This window comes from Plectropomus leopardus, chromosome 2 (assembly GCF_008729295.1).
Source record: "Plectropomus leopardus isolate mb chromosome 2, YSFRI_Pleo_2.0, whole genome shotgun sequence".
In the NCBI taxonomy this organism is placed as follows: Eukaryota; Metazoa; Chordata; class Actinopteri; order Perciformes; family Serranidae; genus Plectropomus; species Plectropomus leopardus.
The window spans coordinates 19216979-19239931 of NC_056464.1; the positions used below are offsets into that span (position 1 = coordinate 19216979).

General features: G+C 41.1%; 3 protein-coding genes across 3 annotated transcripts; 2 read left to right on the forward strand and 1 right to left on the reverse strand.

The window, feature by feature from the left end:
• Positions 1 to 754: 754 nt before the first annotated feature.
• mustn1a (musculoskeletal, embryonic nuclear protein 1a) lies at positions 755 to 2068 on the forward strand. Its single transcript, XM_042504055.1, has 3 exons — positions 755 to 891; positions 998 to 1127; positions 1463 to 2068. Exons 1-3 carry the CDS (start codon positions 883 to 885, stop codon positions 1558 to 1560), a joined length of 237 nt encoding a protein of 78 aa, XP_042359989.1. The 5' UTR covers positions 755 to 882; the 3' UTR covers positions 1561 to 2068.
• A 27-nt stretch (positions 2069 to 2095) lies between these two features.
• ruvbl1 (RuvB-like AAA ATPase 1) lies at positions 2096 to 9178 on the reverse strand. The gene is made up of 11 exons (XM_042504044.1): positions 8887 to 9178; positions 7604 to 7690; positions 7364 to 7496; positions 6288 to 6439; positions 5521 to 5610; positions 4669 to 4818; positions 4505 to 4568; positions 4217 to 4415; positions 4032 to 4134; positions 3859 to 3950; positions 2096 to 3248 (listed from the first exon to the last, which is right to left on the reverse strand). The coding sequence occupies exons 1-11, from the start codon at positions 9025 to 9027 to the stop codon at positions 3089 to 3091; spliced, it is 1371 nt and encodes a 456-aa protein (XP_042359978.1). The 5' UTR covers positions 9028 to 9178; the 3' UTR covers positions 2096 to 3088.
• A 135-nt stretch (positions 9179 to 9313) lies between these two features.
• On the forward strand, positions 9314 to 22663 carry eefsec (eukaryotic elongation factor, selenocysteine-tRNA-specific). The gene is made up of 7 exons (XM_042504032.1): positions 9314 to 10090; positions 12273 to 12480; positions 12771 to 12867; positions 14040 to 14204; positions 15739 to 16383; positions 17928 to 18084; positions 21068 to 22663. Exons 1-7 carry the CDS (start codon positions 9787 to 9789, stop codon positions 21247 to 21249), a joined length of 1758 nt encoding a protein of 585 aa, XP_042359966.1. The 5' UTR covers positions 9314 to 9786; the 3' UTR covers positions 21250 to 22663.
• The last annotated feature ends 290 nt before the right edge of the window (positions 22664 to 22953 follow it).

Genomic DNA, 22953 nt, shown 5'->3' on the forward strand with positions numbered 1-22953 from the left:
CAGATCGACTAGTTTAACCCAATCGTACAACGTCCTATCAAGTTGCACGAGCTAACAAAACTTAGGACTTGAGCACAAAGACGAGAGACTTATTTGTGACTTGCAAAAAAAGAATTGGTCCCACTTCTGTTAGGAAGTATACACTTCCTACAGCACGGGGTTGCACAATATGTTTGCAACAGTGTTTTACTTCATTTCATATTTACTCCGTGGGAGTGAAGCAGGTTTGAGTTCAGCAGTTATTTGGCATGTTGCTTGGAAACACATTTGTTGTCCTTTCTCTGAACCAATGGCCACTGCATTTAGTGTCCCTGAGGGCTGAATAGTGATGTAATTATGGGAAATAAGCAGGAATGGGTGGAAACAACATTCCCTCAAAGCAGGGCAATGCTTATTCTCTGTCCTACTTTTTGAACATAGAGTCAGAGTCAGACTTAGTATAAAGTTTGTTGGGAAGTTTTATAGACAGCTTCTTATCTTTTGAGTCATACCTTTTGAACTTTGAATCAAGTTTTCTTATATAAGCAGTGGTGTTAGAAAGTGTTGGTTTTGCTTCAGAAGGCCGGGGGAGATACCCAGAGAGACATGTTTGATATTCTTACATGTCTGGGATTCATCTGGGGAAATGTAATGCCACAAGTTGTAGCTCTGATCTCATCATTTCCTAATGAAGCAGCAGGGAGGACAGAACATGAGGAAAGCCAGGAGAAGAGGAGGAGCGTTTACACTCGTTACGTCATTTAATAGTCTCAAGAACAGATTTATTGTCCACTGGAGAATCACTGCTGGGTTGTGTATATATAAGCGAGTGTGTGTTGGGTTAGAAAAGGAAAGCTGACAGAGGAGATTTACTTACGGCATATCTTCAGCTGCTCAAACAACATGTCTCAGGTAAGTTTTAGTGTTTTAAAAATGTTTTTAAACTTTCTACCAACATAGACAGCCAGGAATTTACAGATGTGGGTTGTTGTATTTATTTCTTTTCATGGCCCCTCAGCCGGGTCAGGAAGAAGATGAACAAATGCAGCGTCCTGAGGTGAGAGAGGAAGACCTGACTGAAGCAAAGAGCAAACTTGGTTCAAGTGGGCCACCGAAGAGCAAGACGTTTGAAGTAATGGAGGAGTGCGGTGAGGACACGCACACACACACACACACACACACACACACATAAATAAACATGGAGATATGATTTGACACTAGTTTTACAGATTCAAGGAATTAGTCTTTTGTTTTTTGCATCTGGTTAAGATAAGACCACATTATGGCTGAGTTTGTGTGAGGGGCGTTTCCTCATGAGTTTCCACTCCATATACAGAGAGGGAAGGAGGGCTGTTATGATGGGAGTCTTTTCTCTCCCCAAGTGTGTGTATTTATACAAGAGCACATCCACAATATTACATAACTCTTCTCAGTGCCTAATTAGAAGGAACATATTCTTACTGTTGTTGCTTTTCCTTCACAGAGAAAATGGGTAAAACTGCTCCATCTGTGTTCAGTGGGGTGAGGTCAGGAGGGGAGACTGTTTTTAACACACGTTCAGCTCGACCAATCAGGAAGTAGCAGTGGACGTCCTGACCATGATTGGATGGAAAACACCTGTTCTGCTTTAAGGGCATTTGAGATCAGTTGCTGTTTTGGGTGTTCTTCATTGTCCCCAAGCTTGTGTTTTTGCACTCAATGCTGTTTGGTTGTGGTGTGTTTCTGCACTTTTATTATGGTGATAATCAACTTCCTCAAACAGAAGAATTTCAACAAACTGGTAAGCCAGTTCTTTCTTTTTAAGAGAATTTTGTTTATTTAACTTTTATTGCAGTTTGTGTCACACAATCATTTACGCACAGTTCGGGGTGCGGGGCAAAAATGAAGAAATGTAAGAGCGAGAATTTGATTGAAACCTCAGGCCTTTGTCATGGCTGACATTTTAACTTGTCATGGTGGGAAAAGCACAGGTGTTACTAATAACATGAATCATGCATGGGCAGAGTATGCAGAGAATTGGTATCCTGAGCACAGATAGGCAAAAATCTCCGTCTGGCTTCTAGAAGCCAGACGGAGATTTTGTGGCCGTTTTGCATCTTTTTTTGGGCTTCCCCCCCCCCTTTCTGTAGTTCTTCTTTTTTCTATATAGTTGTTCTGCATCTCTCATTTGAGTCTCTTGTTGGCTGGTATGTGTTACATTAGCCCCTTTCACGCTGCACAAAAAAAATCTGCCAACAGCTGGCTTTTGAATATAATGGAAAAGGCAACAAATCACCCTTTAAACCTAAGTCAAATTACTCTGCAGTAGTCACAGGCTGCTATCGGCTCTGGCTGTGATCGGCAGTGATGGAAACACATCAGTGAACGCACTAATTTTAGCCCTATAACTGCCAAGATGCAATAACGTGCAACCAGAAAATACCGTCTGTCTCTGCCCAAGCAGCACACACACAGACCCTGGGCCTTTGCCTTCTGCGCTGCAGGCCCGCTCAGTTAACCATCCATGCAACCGAGGCTCCATTCTGTTTGTGTTCCAGTGACAAAGACCCAGCAATCATGATACCTGGATTCTGAAACAACCAGCTAAGTGGAGCTGTGTGCTCCTGCTGTGCTTTTCCTGCTTTGAGATGTCAAAATAGCTTATGTGAAAAATACCTATTGCACATAAGAATGGCAAGAAAAGGATTTTTGTGACACTGAAAAAAAAGTTGAAATCTCTTGTAAATTTATTGCAACATACAGTCTCATTGTTCCTGTTTTATTATAAGAACTGCCAGTGATATAGTCAATTATGTAAGAAACAAAAAAGAATAAACATATACAATAATATCAAAGACAACTGCACCAATTTGTGTTTTTGCTTTTTATTCAAAAAATTATTGTCATAAACAACAAAATTAATAAAACTTTATTAGAACAAAACTACTTATGCAGATGAGGCATGGACACTAGAAGTAGCCATGGTGTGGAGGGTAAAGATGGAGAAGTGCAAAGAAACAAAGCACATAAAAAAGATGGAGAATCAACGTGAACCATGTAACAGCTGGCTGAGAGCACCGGCCTTGCCAGTTGTGAAAGAAAAAAAAAACAACAACCTAGAAATACAGTTTTATTTCATAAACTTGTGATGCTGATCTTGGAGGATCTTGGCGGAGGACTTGGCGTCGTAGAACAGCTCATTGATTTCTTCTACCTGCTCTCTCTCCACGCTCTCTTTTCCCTGAACACGACCTAGCAGGTTAGCTGGAGTCAGCAGCTGTACAGCGTACCTGAGAGGAAACCGGAAATATGAGACACTTGGTATACTCACACATATACAGTATAATGCAGCTTACAATATAAAGGAGAAGGAAAGGAGTTGCTCGTCCTAAATGTATCTTTCTACACTAAATTTCCCTTTGAAAGTTTACTTTAGTAGTAATTTTGACTTTTTTTTGTAAAAGAACCAGTTTTTATGCCTCTGCGTCGGTGATAGCCATGGCTCGAGGCATTATGTTTTGGCACGGATAAGATTTGTGAATGTAGCATTTCCAGGTTAAGATGAGTGAGATATGCTGATATTGTTCAGGTTTTAGGAGTATTCTTTGGAGCAAATTCAGAATTGGAGTCTCAATTGTGGCTTTTACCGCACGTTTGCAACACACAACCTCTTGCCTGTTTATGGTCAGCTCTGTGTGTTTGTCATGGATATGTTGTTCACAAACCAACGAGTCCACAGTTTGCAAGTTCATGGGGTAGAGATACATGACCAAAAATGAAGCCCACATTTTGGTCGGAAGGAGAAACATACCTGCTTTTAAATATTCTGAAAGACTTGGATATCTACAGGTTTTTGGGTATGTGCAAATATGGTAACGCTGACACCATGTGAGTTCTTACCTGAGGGTGGTCTTGGTGCCGATCTCTGCCAGATGTGTAAGAGCTTCCTCGCTGATATTGATCCCCTCTGTCTGAGCGCGGATCTTTATTATCTACAAACCACAGTGTCATTAGTGACACATGCACAAGATGGCACACATCAAACACGCAGCTACTTTGATGCTGCGACTCACCTGCTTCATCTCCTGTGGTGTGTACAGCATGGTGCGAATTATCATGACTCTGTCCAGCAAGTCCAGAGGAATCCCGTGTGGAGAGCTGATGTCCTCTGTCCCCCTGGTGAGAAACAGATGATTGTAAATATCACAAATATTTGTGAGAAAAATGCTCTTTTCTGCTGTATTTTGACTTTTTCTACCTAATTAAACAGTTTCCCCTGTTAGAGGCGAATACAACGATGGGGGCGATGGTACTCTCGAGTGCTCTATGGAGGTATGTGAAGCATTCGATGTCCAGCATGTGCACCTCGTCCACAAACAGCACACCAGGTACGAGCTCAGCTACACCCTGGTCAATGTAGCGGTTCACCACCTTGTTAATCTCAGCACGCAGCTTATCTAAAACAGGAGAAAACAGGGACAGAAACAATAAAAGCCAAATAGTGGTAAAGGCAGCTGGTGTTGGGAAGTTGTCAGTATTTTTCTACCTGTGATTTCTGTCTTTTTGGGCTTCATCAGTTGTCCCATCATGGAGAGAATGTCCTGGCCTCCCTGAGAACAAAAAATTAGCAATTACATTAAACATAAATGGGATAATTATGCAATTCTTTATGTAAGATATAAATGTATAGGAATATTTGTATTTATATACCTGGGGTCTGGCATTTGCAACATCCAGGTCATGCAGTGTGACATCTTGGACTATCTCCTTCTTTTTGTGGACATCACCTTTGGGCAGCGGCACATACTCCTCTGCTTCCAGGTCGAACTCTGTAGCAAAAGTGTCACAGCGACCTTGTCTCTGCAAAGACACAGTAAAACCGAACTGTATTATTAAGAGGACTTTAAAAATGTACCCCAAAATAAATGTCTCACATTGCTCTGGAACACCGTGAAACAAAAGACAGCGCAGAGGGACAGCAGGTGTATGATTGAACCCAATGCCAGCCCATCGCAGAGAGGAGGACATGAGGCCAGGGGATGAAAGCGTTTCAGAGGGCAGGTCATGATGCGGCTGTCAACAGTAACAAATGTGTCGACCAGCCCTCCTCCAGGTCTCTGACTTGAGCCGACCAGCGCCCTCGGCCCACCTGCACCGATTAAAGGAACCGTCATCCTGGCCTGTCAACACAGGCCACAAGCCCCACTGCTGGAAAAGAGGCATTGTGGGAGATGGAGAGATAGAGAGAGCTGCAGGAATGAGAGAGGCTCATTCCAGAGTACAGTAGAAACGCAGCAGAGCTTTCATGCAGAGCTGAAAGAGATGAAAGAATGCCACCGTGAAGGACTAAAGAGGACAGACAGGACAGAAAACGCTGAAGTTTGGTCCAACCAAGTGATATATGTTACATGAAAAGCTTTTCATGTGACATATATCACTTGTGAACTAAACGATCAGGTGGATTAAACTCCAGTATGTACTATGCTCTATTCTGCTTTGATCGGCAGATCAAAATTACTGACAGTTGTGAAGCAGGACAACATTAGAGTAATATAGTGATACCTTGACAGCTCCACTGTTGGCTTCAATGTAGATGACATCTCCCACTTCCACACGCTCTTTCTGAAGACTCTCATAAATACTGGGGTCCAGCTAAAGAAACAGGAGACAAGAGTTTTTAAGTTAGATTGGTCCTCATCTTGTTCATTAGTGTTAGTACAGCATTATACTCAAAATCCAAACATCAGGTCAGAGTTTTTTGCACTAAATCAAATTTTAGTTATATCATTGAGGGCGACCCTTATTTACAGTGACAAGTCAATTACAGAAAGAAAAAACAAACAAACAGAGAAAGGGCAATACCACCAAAAAAGTAATAAAAGCCATTCGAACTCAGAATAGGGAAAGTGTGATGGATAAATTAGGATAAATAAGATATAAAATGAAACACAGGTAACAGCTCTCAGTTTTGTAAATAGGGTCGATGCTTTGATAGATAATTAAAAAAATAATGAAGATGTATATTAAAATACAGTGAAGTAAAACCATTGCACACAGAAATTAGGAGGTTTAAGACCAGATTTCTAAAAAGTACAAGTGAATAGTATTTTGTTCCAGCGTGCACTAAAATTAAAAGCTATTTTGTTCTTTCTCTCTAAAGAACACCATAAAATGTTCCAGCAAGTGCAAAAGTTTCAATCAACTCAGTCCCTATCACCGTTGCACTGTTTATACATGCAGCGTAGCTTATGGTACTTAACAGTACATCAAAAGGACAAGTGCAATGAAAGATAAAAAAAAAAGAAAAAGATTTTGGCTCCCAGTCTGACCTTGAGCTGCTTCGTGCCTTTGCCCGTCTTCAGGCCGATGATGACGTGGCTGATGGTTTTTCCGTAGCCACCCATGGGATTCTCGGTCTCACAGGGGGTCAGCTCTGTCACCTCCCCTTCATACACCTCCTTTGTTTCTTTGATACGCAGTCCTGAATGTGGACGACATTAGACGCACGGCGCAGAGTGAGAACTCAATCGGGCCTTTATATTCCTGTATCAATTAAGCCGACACATCCTTCAGTCTACTGAACAATGCATTTTATTACAGAGAGGGAACACGTGTGCGCGTGCCAGTGAAATGTCTGGGCATCATCTTGTGTAATGTGATCACACTCCCATTCCTCTTTCATGCTGCCGGTGGCACCGAGTACGAGCAGCACACAGGTGGCTGATCCGCTGCGGTGAGGGTCAGACAGCAAAGCTTAAGGCAGGGACTGTCTGTCACAGCGCTCTTATCGGCAGAGTGATGACAACTACAAAATGAACCCCCCGCCCGCCCGGGGATCCTGTTCTAGGGGAGGAGCAAAGGTGCTGACGACCACTCTCCCTCTGCCTAAGCTCTATTTCCTTCCCCACGACAGGTACCATCAGCAGTCAGGCAAACCCCTTCCCCCTCACCAGCCTTCCTTCCTTCTCAACACCGTTCTCATAAATCCTCTGTCAAGTATTGCCTTTCAGCTCATGAGAACGGTGTGTGTAGGACACCTTGCTCTTCCTGTCCAAGGACTTCTCATGGAGGGAGTGAGTTGAACATAGAAGGTCCTTTAATCTTTTTCAGATTTTAGTCCAAGTGGTATGTAACACTATTTTTACTGAGACCTTTTTTATTAGAATGTCTCAGTAGAAAGTCTAGTGATTACATAACTTTGTCTGTTTCTTAAAATCTGCATTTTCCTTCTGTAAAAATATCCATCTAATTTACCTTTTAAGCAATATTTAAAACTGCATTTTTGTACACAATTATGACAGTTTTACAACTGCCAACTCACACACCAACCACAGTCACAGTGACTTGTCTTGGTGGTGGAGGACAATATGGCTATGAAGCCAACTCGTATTTAAGTGACACTCACCAATGGCCCTCCTGAAATTCTCCATCAGTACTTCTGTTTTTTTAATCTCAGATGAGTAGACCTCGCTGCCAACCATGGGGCAGAAAGGCACCTTGTTTCCCAACTCCTGAGCTACAGCCAAGGCGAGGGCAGTCTGGAGGAACAAGTAGAAAAGAGTCACTATCTGCAGCAGCAACAACAAAAGCCACATTTAATAGGCTTTACTGCTGTGTTGCAAATAAATAAACACTGCACACTTACCTTTCCTGTACCGGGTGGCCCTGCCAGTAACACTGCTCTTCCTGCCATTTTCTTTGAGCGGATCAGCTCGACAATGATGCCACAAGCCTGATGAATAAGACGAAAAAAATATACTACCATTATATGTTGACATATGATGGTAAAATGTCAACAGGATTGAAAGGACCAGTGTGTATGATTTAGGGTGATCTGTTAGCACAAATGAATTATTCATAATTATAGTTTTTTTTTAAAAATATTTATTTTGCATTTTTGCCTTTGCCTCTGATAGGACAGGCTAAGCGTGAAAGGCGAAGAGGGAGGGGATGACATGCAGCAAAGACCTGCAGGTTGGAGTCGTACCTGCTGCCTCTGCGGCAAGGACATAGCCCTTGTACATGAGGTGTCTGCTCTACCTGGTGAGCTACTGGGTGCCCCATAATTATTTTTTTATTTGTTTAGAATTGTTGTGTTTTCGTTAGCTTAGAATGAGCCCTTTATATGTGGGAAAGGGTCCTCATCCACGGAGTCCGCCATATTGCACCTCTCTACGGTAGCCCAGAGCGGACAACTCAAACACTGACTCTAGAGAGGGTCTTTTGCATTATTTCTAAAACTGAAAGCCATCATAGGCTCTCTGTCACTTGGAAAGGGAATGGTTAGCGTAGGGGTAAACAGTCACCGCTAGATTCCCATAAATCCTAAACCCTGGATGTTTAACCATAATACAAGTACCTTGTTGTGAGCTAGGGCTACAACTAATATTTTGTCACAGTTGATTATTTTTGTCTTAAAAGAAACAAAAAATGGTGAAAAATGTTGATTAATGTTTACCAAGACGTCCGCAAATGTCTTATTTTATCCGTATCCCAACAATAATACATTTACACTCATAGAGGAGTGAGGAAACCAGGAAATATTCACGACTAGATGTCTATATGTGATTGACAGTTTTTGAAGCTGGTACTTTGTTATCAACTGGTGACAGATTGTGGATATATACATTTTTTAAAAACATATTTTTTTATGTGAATACTGTTTTTCCATTAAACAGAAAAAACATCCATTTACTCTTCAATTAAATTTTTTAATGTGACCACTATTTAGGATGGACTTTCCCTTTAGCTCACCTCTGACCTGAGTATGTCACAACGATACCACAGGGCTAACGGAGCTAGCTTGTAGGAGCACCTGAGCGCCTGCTATGAGCGAAATCGTGTCTGCAAAAAAAAAATTCTCAGCTCTCAAAATACATCGTAAAAATAATAACAGAATACCCTTACTGCAGCGAAACATGAACATACCTCTCTTGCAGCCTCCTGGCCGACTAGCCCACATGAGGTCTGTTTAGCATTCCCGGCCTCATCTAGCCCGAGTCCTTTGACATGACTGTGAGAGGCGATCCGCTGAGTTTTAGTGGTGCTTTTTACCTCCTCGATCTTCATAGTTAATATTACTTTACAGTAATATGATGTAGAAACAACACGGCGGGTTTACGATGAAGAAATTTCCTCCCGAGCCTTAGATAATTTCTCACCGCCGCAATCGGCGCCCAAACTCAAAACACAGGGAAATCGGTTTCCATGTGGGTTACTAGGGAAAATCAGCGGAAATGATACCCTGAAGTACAGCCTACTTTGACATCTAAGAACAACGATTGGACCCTATCCGCAGATCCAACGTGCCAATTGGCTCAAGTCTCTGTCAATCACTTTCATATATCAAAACCCCGCCCATGAGAGTATTCATTTCCGTTGGTGTTTCAGTTGCCCTGTCGTAGTAGAAACTGCTAGAAACTTGTGAAAGTGTACATAAGAGTCGCAAATGACTGCAGAAATAAGAAGATAAAGGGTTTTGGTCGCCCCACCGACGCTTTACAGTTAAGTTTTAGTTTAAGAGTGGTTATGTCAGGTCAGTTTTCCTCGTTTTACTGTTGTTAGCTTCTAAAAGCATGCTCCGCTTTAGCATGTTGTAGCGAGGATGGGCGACACTGACGTTTAAGTAACGTTAAAGTCTTATCAGTACCTGTATGTGCTTTATTACCCTAAAACAAATTAAAACCGCTTTGATATAACAACGAACGTTAAAACTGTGGACAGCTAATAACGCCCGTCGATGATTCGGTTGGAGTTGAGTTCAAGGTCCAGGTCTGAGTAAATATAACACGCACGCCGTTGATTAGCATTACACAAACTTTTGTCAAAATGTCAGACTCTGCTGACACCCGCACCAAAACGTTAAATTTCAACGTCGGGGTGCTCGGACATGTCGACAGCGGGAAGACGTCGCTTGCCAGAGCGCTAAGCAGCACCGCCTCCACGGCTGCCTTCGACAAGAACCCGCAGTCCCGAGAGAGGGGCATCACGCTGGACCTCGGCTTCTCCTCCTTCACGGTGGACCTTCCGGATCACCTGCGGGACAGCGGAGGCCAGCAGCAGTATGACAGCCTGCAGTTCACCTTAGTGGATTGTCCGGGACACGCTTCTCTTATTCGGACTATCATTGGGGGTGAGTTCTCTGATTTCTCCGCAAGTTTTGGTGCATTTGTCACTGATGACAGTGAATGACAAGGTGGTAAACACATGGGATACGGTTAGGATACGTTCAACAACACTGAAGTGCGCTTTCAGTTCCCAGCTTCCGATTCGGCAGTTAAGGGGAGAGTTAAGGGGCCTTTTCGCACCTCTTACTATGGTGGAAGCATGTTAGACATTTAAAGCAAAGCCTGAAACGCTGTCTGAAATTTATTTTCACATTTCATTGCTTTTTCCACGATGACCACAGTAAACCAGGTCGAGATCAAAAACCAATATACCTAGACAGATCAAATCTAGACAAGATCATCCCAGAGAGGCTAAAAATTATTTAAATCACAGTTTCAGGTCTTTGAAATCTTTATATGGACCTGGTCCAATATGATCTTATGTGTGATAAACACTTTCACAAATCTGAAATTGTGTTTTGATTAATAAGTAGCTTTCTGGGATAATCTAGTCCAAATTTGACCTGTCTAAATGTAGAGATTTTTTATTTGGACTGAGTTAAATGTGGTCTGGATTTAAAAAATGCATTGAAATTTACCTTTTTTCATAAGACGAATACAGGTTTCACAAATCTGAAATTGTGTTTTAAATAATCTGTTGCATCTCTAGGATAATCTAATCATGTTTCCCCTGTCAACAGTTTAGTGGTTTTTGATTTTGACCTAGTCTAATACGGTCAACATGCAAAAAATTCAGTGAAATCTTTTTTTGCATCGTCACAGATAAAGGTTTCACAAATGTGAAAATGGGTTTCAGATGTGTCAATGCTTTACCTTAAATTTCTAACATGCCTTCACAAAGCCGAGAATCTGTCACCAAGCAATGTAAGTTACTTTTCCCTTAACTCTCCCCTTAACTGCTGACTCGAACCTACGTATCTGAAGTGTCAGCATCGTATAGGTTGACTTGTATAGCATAGCTGAGGCGACAGCAACTTTACCTCACCAACAACACGCTGTTGACAATTTATTAGATACACACATACAGTAAAACACACCACATCTAATGTATTCTGCCTTCATGAAGGTTGTAATGTTCATTAAACCGAGAGATGGTCATTCAATGTTGTGGTTATTTTAGAGACTGAAGTTTGTATTACTAGATTTGTAGCATTATTTTCCCATCCCATTCATGTTAAGGGGGGTGGAGTAAATATTAGAAACATTTCATTATACTGAACATTATAACCTTCACAAAGCTTGTATATTGCAGGCCTGTTGCATTAGACATTAGTAATAGTTGATATCTAACAGTTAGCTGTTGCAGCTTTACTACCCTTATCAAGAGTGATATAATAACATAAACACTAATACTGCTTTGTGCTAGTTTGTATCTATATCAATATCAAAAGAGAACACACTGCAATATCAGTACCAGTGTGTGTAAAGAACATAAGTTCATATATTATTACATCTCCTAGCCTGTGCTCTTGACAAAGATCTTACTGTCTTTATGCTGTGGTGTTGACAGTCCAATGCTGCTCACACTACATCCTCACTGTTACCAAATGCACATGTTTGGCTTATTCAGCAGAGGGCGCTTTTTCTCTGCAAATAATGAGGACAGATAATGAGGACACTCACTTAGAGGGATTCTGTCTGTATTGCCCGATTTCTCTTTTAGTCATTATCTTTTGACACCGAAGTGAACACCCAGATCAGACTTTTGTTTCAACTTAAAGAGTGTTGGATACACAGTTATGCAGAAATAATGACTAGACTAGACTAGAGGCACACTGAATGCTGCTGTGTTTTGTAACCAAAAATAAAACTTAAGAGCCAGTGGGGTGGCACATGCTGTAGATTAGGGAGGAAGGAAAGTGTGGGGATTGGGGTATGTTTTAAACTTCCCCTCCTGTCCCAAGTGGGGAGAATACAGGAAAGAGAGGGAGCCAAATAGAAGGAGAGAAAAGAGGGGAACACAGGAAAGAGAGACTGCCAAAGTCAGGAAAAGAAAAGAGGGAAAGGAAAGACAACCAAGCGAGCTGCAGCTCTGGTTTCAACCCTCTAGCCTTTTACTCTCTCTTTGCTTTAGTGCACCTCTCCTCTAATTTCTCTATTTGTCCTACTGTTTTTGGCTATCTGCATCCAGTGCTGTTTGCGTTATCATTGTCTGCTTTATAATCTTGCATTTTTTGCCTTCTCTAGGAGCCCAAATCATTGATCTGATGATGCTTGTGGTGGATGTGGTAAAAGGGCTGCAGACTCAGACTGCGGAGTGTTTGCTGATAGGAGAGCTGACCTGCCGTTGTATGGTGGTCGTCCTGAACAAAACTGACCTGCTGCCGCCCAACAAGAGACAGAGTGCTATTGAGAAAATGACAAAGAGGCTGCACAAAACTCTGGAGAGCACCAGGTCTGCATTTTATACACCTAAAAAGAACAAAGTAAAAGAATGTATCAGGATAGTGTGGAAATGTGGTCCCAGACAGCTAAGTGGGTTAGGGCATCCCATGTACTCCCAGGGGCCCAGGATCGAATCTCCTGTCAAACTTCCTCATTCATTACGCACACAATCTCCCTCTCTGCACTCCTGCTGTTGGTCTGTCAGACCCACTTGTTTTTTTTATTCAGAGCAACTTTAATCATTACTTCAGCATCAAAGCATGGAGTGACTCCAATATGACTGTTTGTGCTGTTGGCCAGATTTAAGGAATGTCCAGTGATTGCTGTGGCAGCGAAGCCCGGGGGCCCAGAGGCTCCTGACTCAGAGGAGCCACATGGAGTGCCAGAGTTAATAGAGGTAAAGTCCGGAAACACACTGGTCCCCTTCCATTGTTACTAATTTAGCTCAAAAGAGCACATAAGTTCTCTTGTATGAACAATCGCTGTTAGTCAGCTGACATTGTTCAAGGAAACTCACCACACAACTGAAACTAACAACAACAGAAAACTTTCTTTGTTCAGTCAACAAAGTATTAAGTATAAAGTATGAACATGGCAGTGGTTACTAGCAACTGCTGATCACTGTATGTTACGTATTTGATATGCAAAAACATTTTAGGGTGACTTATTTTATGGTGATTTACCTCAAATAATCACGAGAAGTTTTATTTTAAGAAGTGCACATTTATGTCAGTTTTTGCAACTCTTATCTATGGCCTGATCATTACTGGATATTGAAATCTACAGATTATTTCTATTAAACAAAGTTAAGATTCTTACGACATGGCAACATCAGATAACCAGTGGTGTGAGGTCAGTTAGTGGTGCTGCCCCTTCTGCAATTCCCATTGTGAAATACATAGCACTCTCTCACATAAATCATACATTACGCAATGACTAATGAAAAAGCGCTGCCTACAGTCTTGTGCAATGGGTGTGCTTTTCTGTGATTATGTGTGTTATGTATTATGTTATTATTATGTGATCAGAAAAGCTCACTGTGAAATATCGGCGACCGTACCAGCCCAGAAATTTGGTCCGGCAGTCTCAGCTAAAATATATTTGCAATTTCTGTACTGCAGTTAGTTAATTATTGGCTAAAATACTATACACACTGATACAAATGTGTCTGCAGTGAGCTAATATTGGCCTCACTGATTTTTGGTCAGGCTGTAGTCTTGTCAAACTTACCTGACACATAATGCTGTAGTTGAAGAGATTATATCATTTTTCTTTGGGTTGTGAAAACAGCAGAATGACTCGCAGCACTAATGACACAAGAGTGTGTGTGTGTGTGTGTGTGTGTGTGTGTGTGTGTGTGTGTGTGTGTTTTGTGTGTGTTTGTTTGTGTTTGCAGAGTTTTTGAAGCCACCTCACAGTCAAACTTAGCACCAGATAGATATGGATCTAATTAGTGCCTCAACATTATCTGGTCTGTGCGTGTGTGACCTTGCAGTATTATGACAGCAGTTATCTTTTGTGTATATATAATTGTGTCTTTCTTCATGCCCTTTTGGTTGTCTGCCTCAGCTTTTGAAGAAACAGACGTACCTTCCTCAGAGAGACCCCGGAGGTGACCTCCTGATGGCTGTGGACCACTGCTTCTCCATCCGTGGTCAGGGAACAGTCATGACTGGAACCATCCTGCAGGGGTCACTGGCTATTAATGACACTGTGGAAATCCCAGCACTAAAGGTACGCTCCTCTAAATCTCTGATATCTATAAGCAGGTAACATACCAGAGTGCTGGAAATTCTCCAAAGAAACCACAGAGATTCGGAAGTTCAGAAGTTGCCTGGATGTGGGCAGACAGAAGGAGGGATGTCCGAGAGAGTGCAGAGGATGTGTCAGTTTAATGTGAGGGAAGGATGAGGGGACTGGGGGTGGACTGGCAGCACAGGAGTTGGGTAATTTAGACCAGATGCACACGTTCAGCCATGCTCAGCAGTTTTGCCTGCGGTGTTCATGTTCACCTCTTGGTGGCAGCAAATGGCTAAATTAACATTTGTTGGAGCCTTGATCTGTGCCACTGCTGTTGATTTGGTCACTGTGCTATAAACAACAAAAACAACCACAACAACATTGTGGTATGCCGATCCTACAATCACAGATGGGTTAGATGGACAGGGAGTAAGATAGATATCTTTTAATTGGTCATTTGTATACTTGTGATTTGTTGGAGATTTATAGTTTCAACAAAGCACATCATCAGCTATAATTAAGTTTTTTATCAAAGCTTGATATCATTTAAATACATATCCAAATTGTCATTTTTCCTGTGTCAAGTGTTATTTTTTCCCTCAAATAAACCACATACAGTATAGGGTTGAAGCAGTATACCAGTTTAAGTATACCATAGTATAAAAATTGATGTCTATTTTGTCATGTACATTTGTTTATCCACAGTGTTGACAAAAAAAAATGCAATGGGACTGAGAACATGAACTTTTATTTTCAAAAGGGAGACTTTTTACACATACTTCCTTAAAAATGGTCTTAAGTTTCAATAAAGCATTTCAACCAAAAAAACAACATCTTCTGTTTATATTCCTTTAAGCGTCTTTGTAACTTATAATGAACACTATTTTGTAATATCATATACCCTTTTTTTGGGGCTTTTTGAAGGTCTCAGCATGTATGTATTCAATCATTGAAAGTCTTTGCCATTAATGGCCAAAATAAATATTTGACAAGTAACTCTGTTATCTTTTAAAGAAGGAAGTAGCATAAACTGCAACTTGTGCATATTTATTGAGCTGTGCACTTACATATGTGCATATTTTATTGACAAAAAAAGTCCTCTGTCAGGCCCTTTAACTTAAATATATTATAACACGTCTCTGTACTGAAGAGATAAAAACTGATGTTTTTTTGGTATTTAATCTCATGTTCTATTCTATGCTTGTATAATTTAATATTTAATAATTTAAATGTAAAATTAAAGTTTATTTATATTAAATTAAAATTTAAAATGAAAGACCTGCAGAAGAATTTGAAAATGGTAACAAACAAAATAAAAAGCAAAAAAAAAAAAAAGACAAATAAAACTGCAAATACATGCATGGCCATTCTCTATGATCTCTTTGCAGTGTTAATGTAACATATGTAACATATAGTGGATTTATGAACTGTCTGCTTTACTTGTGAGTTATGTTCCAAATCTGTTCTTTCGATGTTAAATAAAAACCTGTTAAACTGATGTTTGAAATCTGTGTTTCTCTGCCATCAGGTGACCAAGAAGATTAAGTCGGTGCAGATGTTTCGGAAGCCAGTGTCAGGGGCCATGCAGGGGGATCGTGTGGGTGTGTGCGTTACACAATTTGACCCTAAACTGTTAGAACGTGGTGTGATTTGCACCCCAGGGTCCCTGCGCACCCTCTATGCAGCTGTCATCTCTGTGAGGAAGATCGGCTACTTCAAAGGCTCTCTTTCCACCCGTGCCAAGTTCCATATCACCGTTGGTCATGAGACAGTCATGGCGAGGGTTACCTTCTTTGGCCTGCCACCTATGGTTTCCTCTGAGCCCCCCTCAGACACTAAACCACCTCCATCACAGCCCTGCTCACTGGACACACCCTTTACCTTCGACCGGGAATACTTCTACCAGGACGAATATGTCACCGGTCAGGGAGAGGCGAGTTCAGGCCCTGACCCTGAGCAGTGGGCCTTGTTGGAGTTTGAGCGGCCAGTCACATGCCCCTCGCTCTGCCTGGTGATTGGTTCCAAACTGGACACAGACATCCACGCCAATGCATGCCGGTTAGCCTTTCAAGGCCGCCTGCTCCAGGGTTTTGAAGATAAAGGCTATGCTGAGGCTGCCTTGCCTCGTCTTCGCATCTACAAGACGAAACACAAGGAGGGACAGGTGGAAAGGGTGAGTGTGACACTCAGCAGTTTATCAAAATATTCTTTTTCTGACCGTCATCTTTTCTGTTCACCCTTGAGTGTTGTCCCTGATCCTCTGCCCTCTCTGTCACCTTGTACTCCCCTCTGGCTTTGATTCTTCTTTGGATGTTTCTCATTGCTGGTGGCACTGGAGCGTGTCTCTCAGACAGAGCCCCTATTGTACAATCACAAACATGCACACACAAACAAGCATGCACATGCAGCCCTGGTGATCAGTGTTTGAGGCATGGGTGGGTACGCATGCCTTAGCATGTGCTGTGACATAGAGGCGTGCGTGGGTGGCCAACTGACGCCACTAGCCCTGTCTGGCTGTCAGAGGCTGGCACTGTTTAGACACACCTGAGTGGCACAGGAATACCCACATGACTGTGTGAGTTCCCTCCTCTTCCCTTGCTCAGCTTCGTTCTCTCTCTCAAACATGTCGTTTTAACTTTTGTTCCGATATTACTGCTGTTATGTTCTGTCCTAAATACTGATCTCGAGTTCATGCTGGTCCATATCTCATCTTCTCTCATGCTGTTGTTTTCTTATTGACTTCATCTGATTTAATTTTCCAAAAAGTCGACACCCTCCAACTTCTCACAGTTTGTATTTTCACTGAAGATGTTATGACTCTTGTCATTCTGCGCTGTACAGTTCAGTTTCTCTGTGTGCTCCCTCGTTCAGGGTCACACTCAGGTCATGGGTCAAGTGTGCAAACTAGTTTCCTGCTGTTAGCACCTCAGGCTGTTGACAGCTCCAGTCACTGACTCAGGAGTAGAACGGCGTGTGCGAGAGGTCAGACTGTGGTCATGTGATGTTACATTTGTCCTTCATCTGTCTCCCGCAGAGAGGCATTTATGTTTCAAGACTTAAGAATTTCTTTTTGTTAAGGAACACATTACTGGCATTGTTGAGATATGACGGCCTCGTTCAGTCACAATTCATATGGTCTGTCAGACGTGTACAGCTACTGTATTTTTTTTTTTTTTTTTTTTTTATCAGCGCATCAGTCACGCTTGAGGGACGTTGGGGTCAAATGTTCAGGAATGAATGAGGGTTAGGCAGAGAAGAGAGGAAGAGCTGGTGGTGGTGGGGTGAGCTGGAGACAGAGCGGTGCCCTCATGTTATCAGATTAGTGGCGGGTTAGATCGACTTAGTGATGGATGATAAGAAAGAAATACAAACAAATATAGCATAAAATGTGCAGGAGGATGAAAGAGAGAGTGCGAGACAGCCAGGCGGCGAGTCTCGAGGAATGTGGCTGACGGCGAGTGGTACATTTGATGAGGGCAGAGGACAGAGACTAAGCTCTTCCTCACACCGCCATGATGAGTGGAATCACGACAACAGGAATCAAAGGAAGGAAAAATGAGATCAAACTAAAACACATCCTGACATTTTCTCAGCCATAATTAGATCACATGTTCGCAAACCATTTAACAAGTACTTTTAATCACATCTGTCACATTTTGTACTTCTATTTCATCTGCCATTAGTACTGCTGCTCATAAGGCTTTTCCTTGTGCTCAGGTTACTGATGATTACACTGTGATTGGCCGCAACCTGTTCAAGAAGGAGACGAACCTCCAACTCTTTGTGGGGTTGAAGGTCACACTGTCGACAGGCGAGACTGGCGTTATCGAGGGTGGGTTCGGACAGAGTGGGAAGTTCAAGATCCGAGTACAAGGTAAGGATTACCTGAGGTGAGACGTTATTGTTTCTTCATTGCTGACACACACCAGTGCCCAAACAACTGATACTGTTTAATGGAGGCTGAGTCATGTAAAACTCACTTTTTATAATGTTGCATGTACAAGACTCCCTCCTCATCAATACACACATCCAGAGCACCCTGTCTATCTTTCCTTGGCCAATGGGGCTCTGCAGACAGTTTTCAGGATGCGGTAAGAGTGGTAGGCCTGACATCCTGAGCCACATTCCCAGGATTCCTCTGGGGATTGCCTGTGTTCCGGGGGAAGTCTGTTCTGTGTTTATTTTACCTTCTGTTGCTCCGAAACCACTGCTCCACACCGGGAGGGAAGGGAAAACAAAAACATTTAGAAAGAGAACCTCACCTACATCCTCTCCACTGCCCCACGTTTGCATACTCAAAAGTCTCAGACACACGAACGCACACATCTTCACTCATGAACATAATATCTGAGACTGCCTGCTGGCATTAGGACAAAGATGGCACTATTCTACTTATAAAAATATGATAGAACAAGAAAGCGCAGCTGATATCAATTTATCAATTCTAGGGGGAAGAATGTTTTGGATGTTAAGAATTCCATATTTTTGACAACAATAATACGCTTGTTTTTCATTTTTTAAACTGTTTAAAAAACGACTCATAAATCTACCTTCTACTCGTGTTAGTTTCATGATGGCTTCAGATATATTTCTCCTTTACTGCTGACATTTTAAACACTGAAGGTTTGGCATTTGCAATTAAGTCTTTTGCAAGCTTTGCATATGCATGATGGTACAAATGTGCAAATTGCATGCTGCAACTCTGCAAAGCTGCTGTATATATAGTTTGCTTTTCTTGGTATGCATGACTTGTTGCTGTTTGTTAGTATGGCTGCATGACATGAGGAAAACATGCAGTATGCCATAACGGTGTAAAATATCACAATGATGATATTACAAGTGTACTCAGTTTTCTGTTCTTATTAGTATGAGATAAATAATAATAAATCTTTATTGTCCACAAGGGTAGAGCTTTATCTTCCGCTCACCTAAGGCAGGAGACAACATAATAAAAAGCAGATGAACAGTTAGTGAACAAACATGTAGACAAGGTCATTAGAACCACTCTACACATTAAATCAGTTTACATCATTGTCTGTCTGTGGTTCAAAACTCATCAGTCACTCTGTTGAGTAATGAATATTACTGGCACTTGAAATGAAGCACTTCTTTACATTTTAGTTGCCAGAGGGACTCTAATAATATATATTGCTGTGTGTGGAATACAGAGGGACTATAATATACTGCTAAAATACAACAAATTGCTTGTGGAATTTAAAAAAAGGGAATTATTTCCAACATTATTTTATTAAACAGATTAACATTGAACTCAAAACAAAGGACAAAAAGAAAAAGAATAATAGTAACATTTTAAAGTGCATTTTTCTACTGATACTGTCTTTCAACTTATGAAATCTCTGAGCAATACTGCAGTCTTGCGTGATGTGTTGAGGATGCAAGGTGACATCCAGATAACGATGAAAAAACAACAATACATTGTGCAACTGTTTGTCAGTATTGTGAGTTTCTATGACTGCCTATTGCTCCATAGGCTTTCTCTAAATTGTTTTTCTTTTTGCATAGTAAGCGTGTCTGCTTTCATGCCACCTTCACCGCTTTCTGTTGTTCATACCTGCTGCTCATACCTGCATTATTTATTGGCCTGCATTGTTTTCATTACCCATTCATTTGCTGTTTGTTTCCTCTTTTCTTCAATTAAAAACCATCTGATTTCATGTTTTGTTTAACCCTAAAATGCTCTCTTCGCTACTCAAAATCTCCAAATCTGCTGGAATAAGAGTTTTTAACAATATTCTGCTCATGAATTTAGGGGCACAGCAAGATTATCATTCCTTCATGCTCTTATCTGGTAAAGGCACAAAAAACACAGCGGTTTAAACCTGGTGTTACACTGCTCTTCCAAAATAAACTTGCTGCCAACTGGGCTACTGACCCCATTTTATTTCCCCACCAAGCCAATTTCTTTCCATATTTGGTGCTTATTTAGTGTAAATTTTGGACACTGTCTGAGTAGTCGTATCCTTAATCCTTCACATGCATATATCTTGATTCTTATGCTTCAGTGGTTTTCCTATTTCTCTTTTATTCTGTGCACTTTTTGTATTATGTAGTAGTTTTTTATATAGTATGGGCAAACATATTTCTAGAAATGTGAGTATGAACGTGTAAAAAGTTCACTTCCTATGTGTCACTTAAATGTGAACACAAATCATTTAACTCAGGGTGTGTGAGCGTGTTCTGTGGTGGTAAACGGACATTTTCAGCTGATCGTAGATAACACAGAGAGATTTCTGTCGGCGCTGCAACCATAACAACCCTCACATTGGCATAACGATAACAAGAAGAATGCTGGCGCCGTTGCATGTGAGGTCAGGCAGCCAGCATGTAAAGCAGAGACAGAACATTTCTTACCTTCCGTGCGCAAAATGGCAAACAAGCAGCCACGTACAGAACGACAAGGTGGTAGATATGATGGCACAGAAGAATTTGTAGTGCGTGCTTGAGCTCAGAGTTCACAGAAAAGAGCTCAGTGTGGCTGAGAACGAGGCCCAAGTAAAGGAGGAGCATCAGAATGAGCCAGCGTAACACAGAGGAGCAGCTGAGACCTAGTTTTCTGCACATTTTCATCGGTTACATCAGGAGGATGAAGGCATCAGTTGATCTCGAGGTCAGCACACTGAACAGGCTCTGATACAGCACCTACTGCACACATAACAGGGAAGAAAATATCTCTATCAAGCATCAGATATACCTGCACTGAGATGATGACCTACTGTACATGGTGTAGGACAACATAATCTAGATTTATTGCATGAGGGGATCCGTTTATATAATCGTCATATTTTTTTTAGATAATCAACCTTTTTACTTGACCTGACTGTTTATCTTTCCTTCAGAGGGTCTTTGTCCAGAAACCAAGCAGTTGTTATCCTCCACCTCTAAGAAGAAAGGGAAAGGTGGCAGCAAAGGTGGACCGGGAAATGAAGAGGAGCCCAAAACAGATTCTCAGCCTGTTAGCATTCATTTGCATTTCAAGCGGTACATCTTTGATCCTCATAAGAAGATGGTTCAGTCTTGACCTGAGTTGCGCGCACTTCAGCCTGACGTTGTGTCACAGTGTTGCAGACAGGCAGAGGGTAGCTTCAGAGGTCATGTAGGGGTGAGGGGAATACGGGCCTCTGTATCAGCGGTATGATCGTTTTCTGCTATCAGCCTCTGATGGAGGCAGTCTGCTGAAATGCAATGATTGTGGAATGCTGAATGCATGTGAAACGACGATTGTTTTTATCTCCCTTTATGGAGATGGACTTAATCCACTTTGCTACATCATAAGGGCGGAGGCCGCTCCTCTGTTTCATTTGAGTTGTCTTAAAAAATCAGTACTTTTGTTCCTCTTTGTAAGTCAGAATCAATTCTTTTGACTTGCAGCAAATTTCTTTCCCAGTATGTTTCTGAATCATTGGAGCCTTGATTGGCACAGAAACAACAGCTAACATAAGGGCAGCAGAAAAATGTACGATATGCATTGACATTGTTGAATGTCGCAACAGGGTTGCAGCAGTAAACCATGAAACCATATACTGAAAAAAAACTGGCAGTCATCATACTCTCATTATCTATTTGCTTGTCTACTATATTGAAAAAAATGCAACTGGACACAGAATCTGTCGTGCATTGTCTTTCCTCCTCAACTGTTTAAAGTTTAAATAAATTTAAATTATAATTTAGCATTTATTCATCCAAAAAAGTCATTGTAACTGTTGATAAAAATAATTATTTAATATGGATACTGTGATATCATCAGAGACGCTTTTTGCTTGATTGTATCGTTAAAATCACATACAGTTGTAACCCCTATGTCCCGATAATGATTACTTGCAGGGAAAAATCAGATGTGAAGATGTGCCTGCTTTCAGTATACTCCTAAAATAGAATGCATCATAAAAAATGAAAAGAAATTATTCCCAACATTCTTTCATTAAACATATTAAAGATCGACCTGACCACAGAAGGCACAATAAAAAAGTAATGACTTACATTTTAAAGAGAAGATTTCTCTCGATACTGTCTTTCAACAAACAAAACTAAAAATTGCAGTTTTTCGTGATGCCTTTATTCACCCAAGTTGACATCATGATGATGATTTTAAAAATCAAAAAAAAAAAACCCTCAACCATACATCGTGCAACCCTGCTGTAGCTAGCATTACTGAAATAATTAACTCAGATTTTCACAGATCTCTGTACTCATTTTCTGCGTCTTTCTCTCCAGCCGGGATAAAGGTCATGTTCTGTTTCAGGTTTTATTGGTTGTTGCTGTGTGATTTAAAAATGATTTATCCATATTTAAATATTTGTCTTTTTCATTTAATTTTACTTTAATAGCAGTAATAGCAGCATTTCATCAAAAATAGCAATCATATCACAAGCTTGCGTGGGCTAATTAGACACTGACCTTTTCAGCAAGACAAATAAAGCAAACCTGTGCTGTAACTGTATTTTCTGTGTGATTATTGGCGGTAACCTTGATACATACAATGAGAATATAATAGTAATGTGTATTCTAGTTGTGTTTTTCTCTTTTTACAGAAGCACAATATAGACTCTCCATGTAGTTTGTATGTGCAATACTTACGGCATATGTGCAGTAGTCAAAACAGATGCTGTATCCACATGTGGTATTTGCAGTTCATACAAACCAAATATATACTGAACTCTAAACTTAAATGTGTGTCTAACATGCATTTCTTTCTGGTTAGTTTGTTCTGCTGTCATCCATACTG

Bases quoted from the DNA above. Each gene is read 5' to 3' on its own strand.
- mustn1a (XM_042504055.1), top strand. The intron at 1,128-1,462 runs GTGAGGACACGC...TTTCCTTCACAG, and splicing joins TGAAGTAATGGAGGAGTGCG to AGAAAATGGGTAAAACTGCT.
- ruvbl1 (XM_042504044.1), bottom strand. From the start codon at position 9,027: ATGAAGATCGAGGAGGTAAAAAGCACCACTAAAACTCAGCGGATCGCC. The intron at 4,819-5,520 runs GTATCACTATAT...GTGTCTTTGCAG, and splicing joins CCAACAGTGGAGCTGTCAAG to AGACAAGGTCGCTGTGACAC. The intron at 4,416-4,504 runs GTAGAAAAATAC...CTCCTGTTTTAG, and splicing joins CAAAAAGACAGAAATCACAG to ATAAGCTGCGTGCTGAGATT.
- eefsec (XM_042504032.1), top strand. From the start codon at position 9,787: ATGTCAGACTCTGCTGACACCCGCACCAAAACGTTAAATTTCAACGTC. The intron at 12,481-12,770 runs GTCTGCATTTTA...GCTGTTGGCCAG, and splicing joins AAAACTCTGGAGAGCACCAG to ATTTAAGGAATGTCCAGTGA. The intron at 16,384-17,927 runs GTGAGTGTGACA...CCTTGTGCTCAG, and splicing joins AGGAGGGACAGGTGGAAAGG to GTTACTGATGATTACACTGT.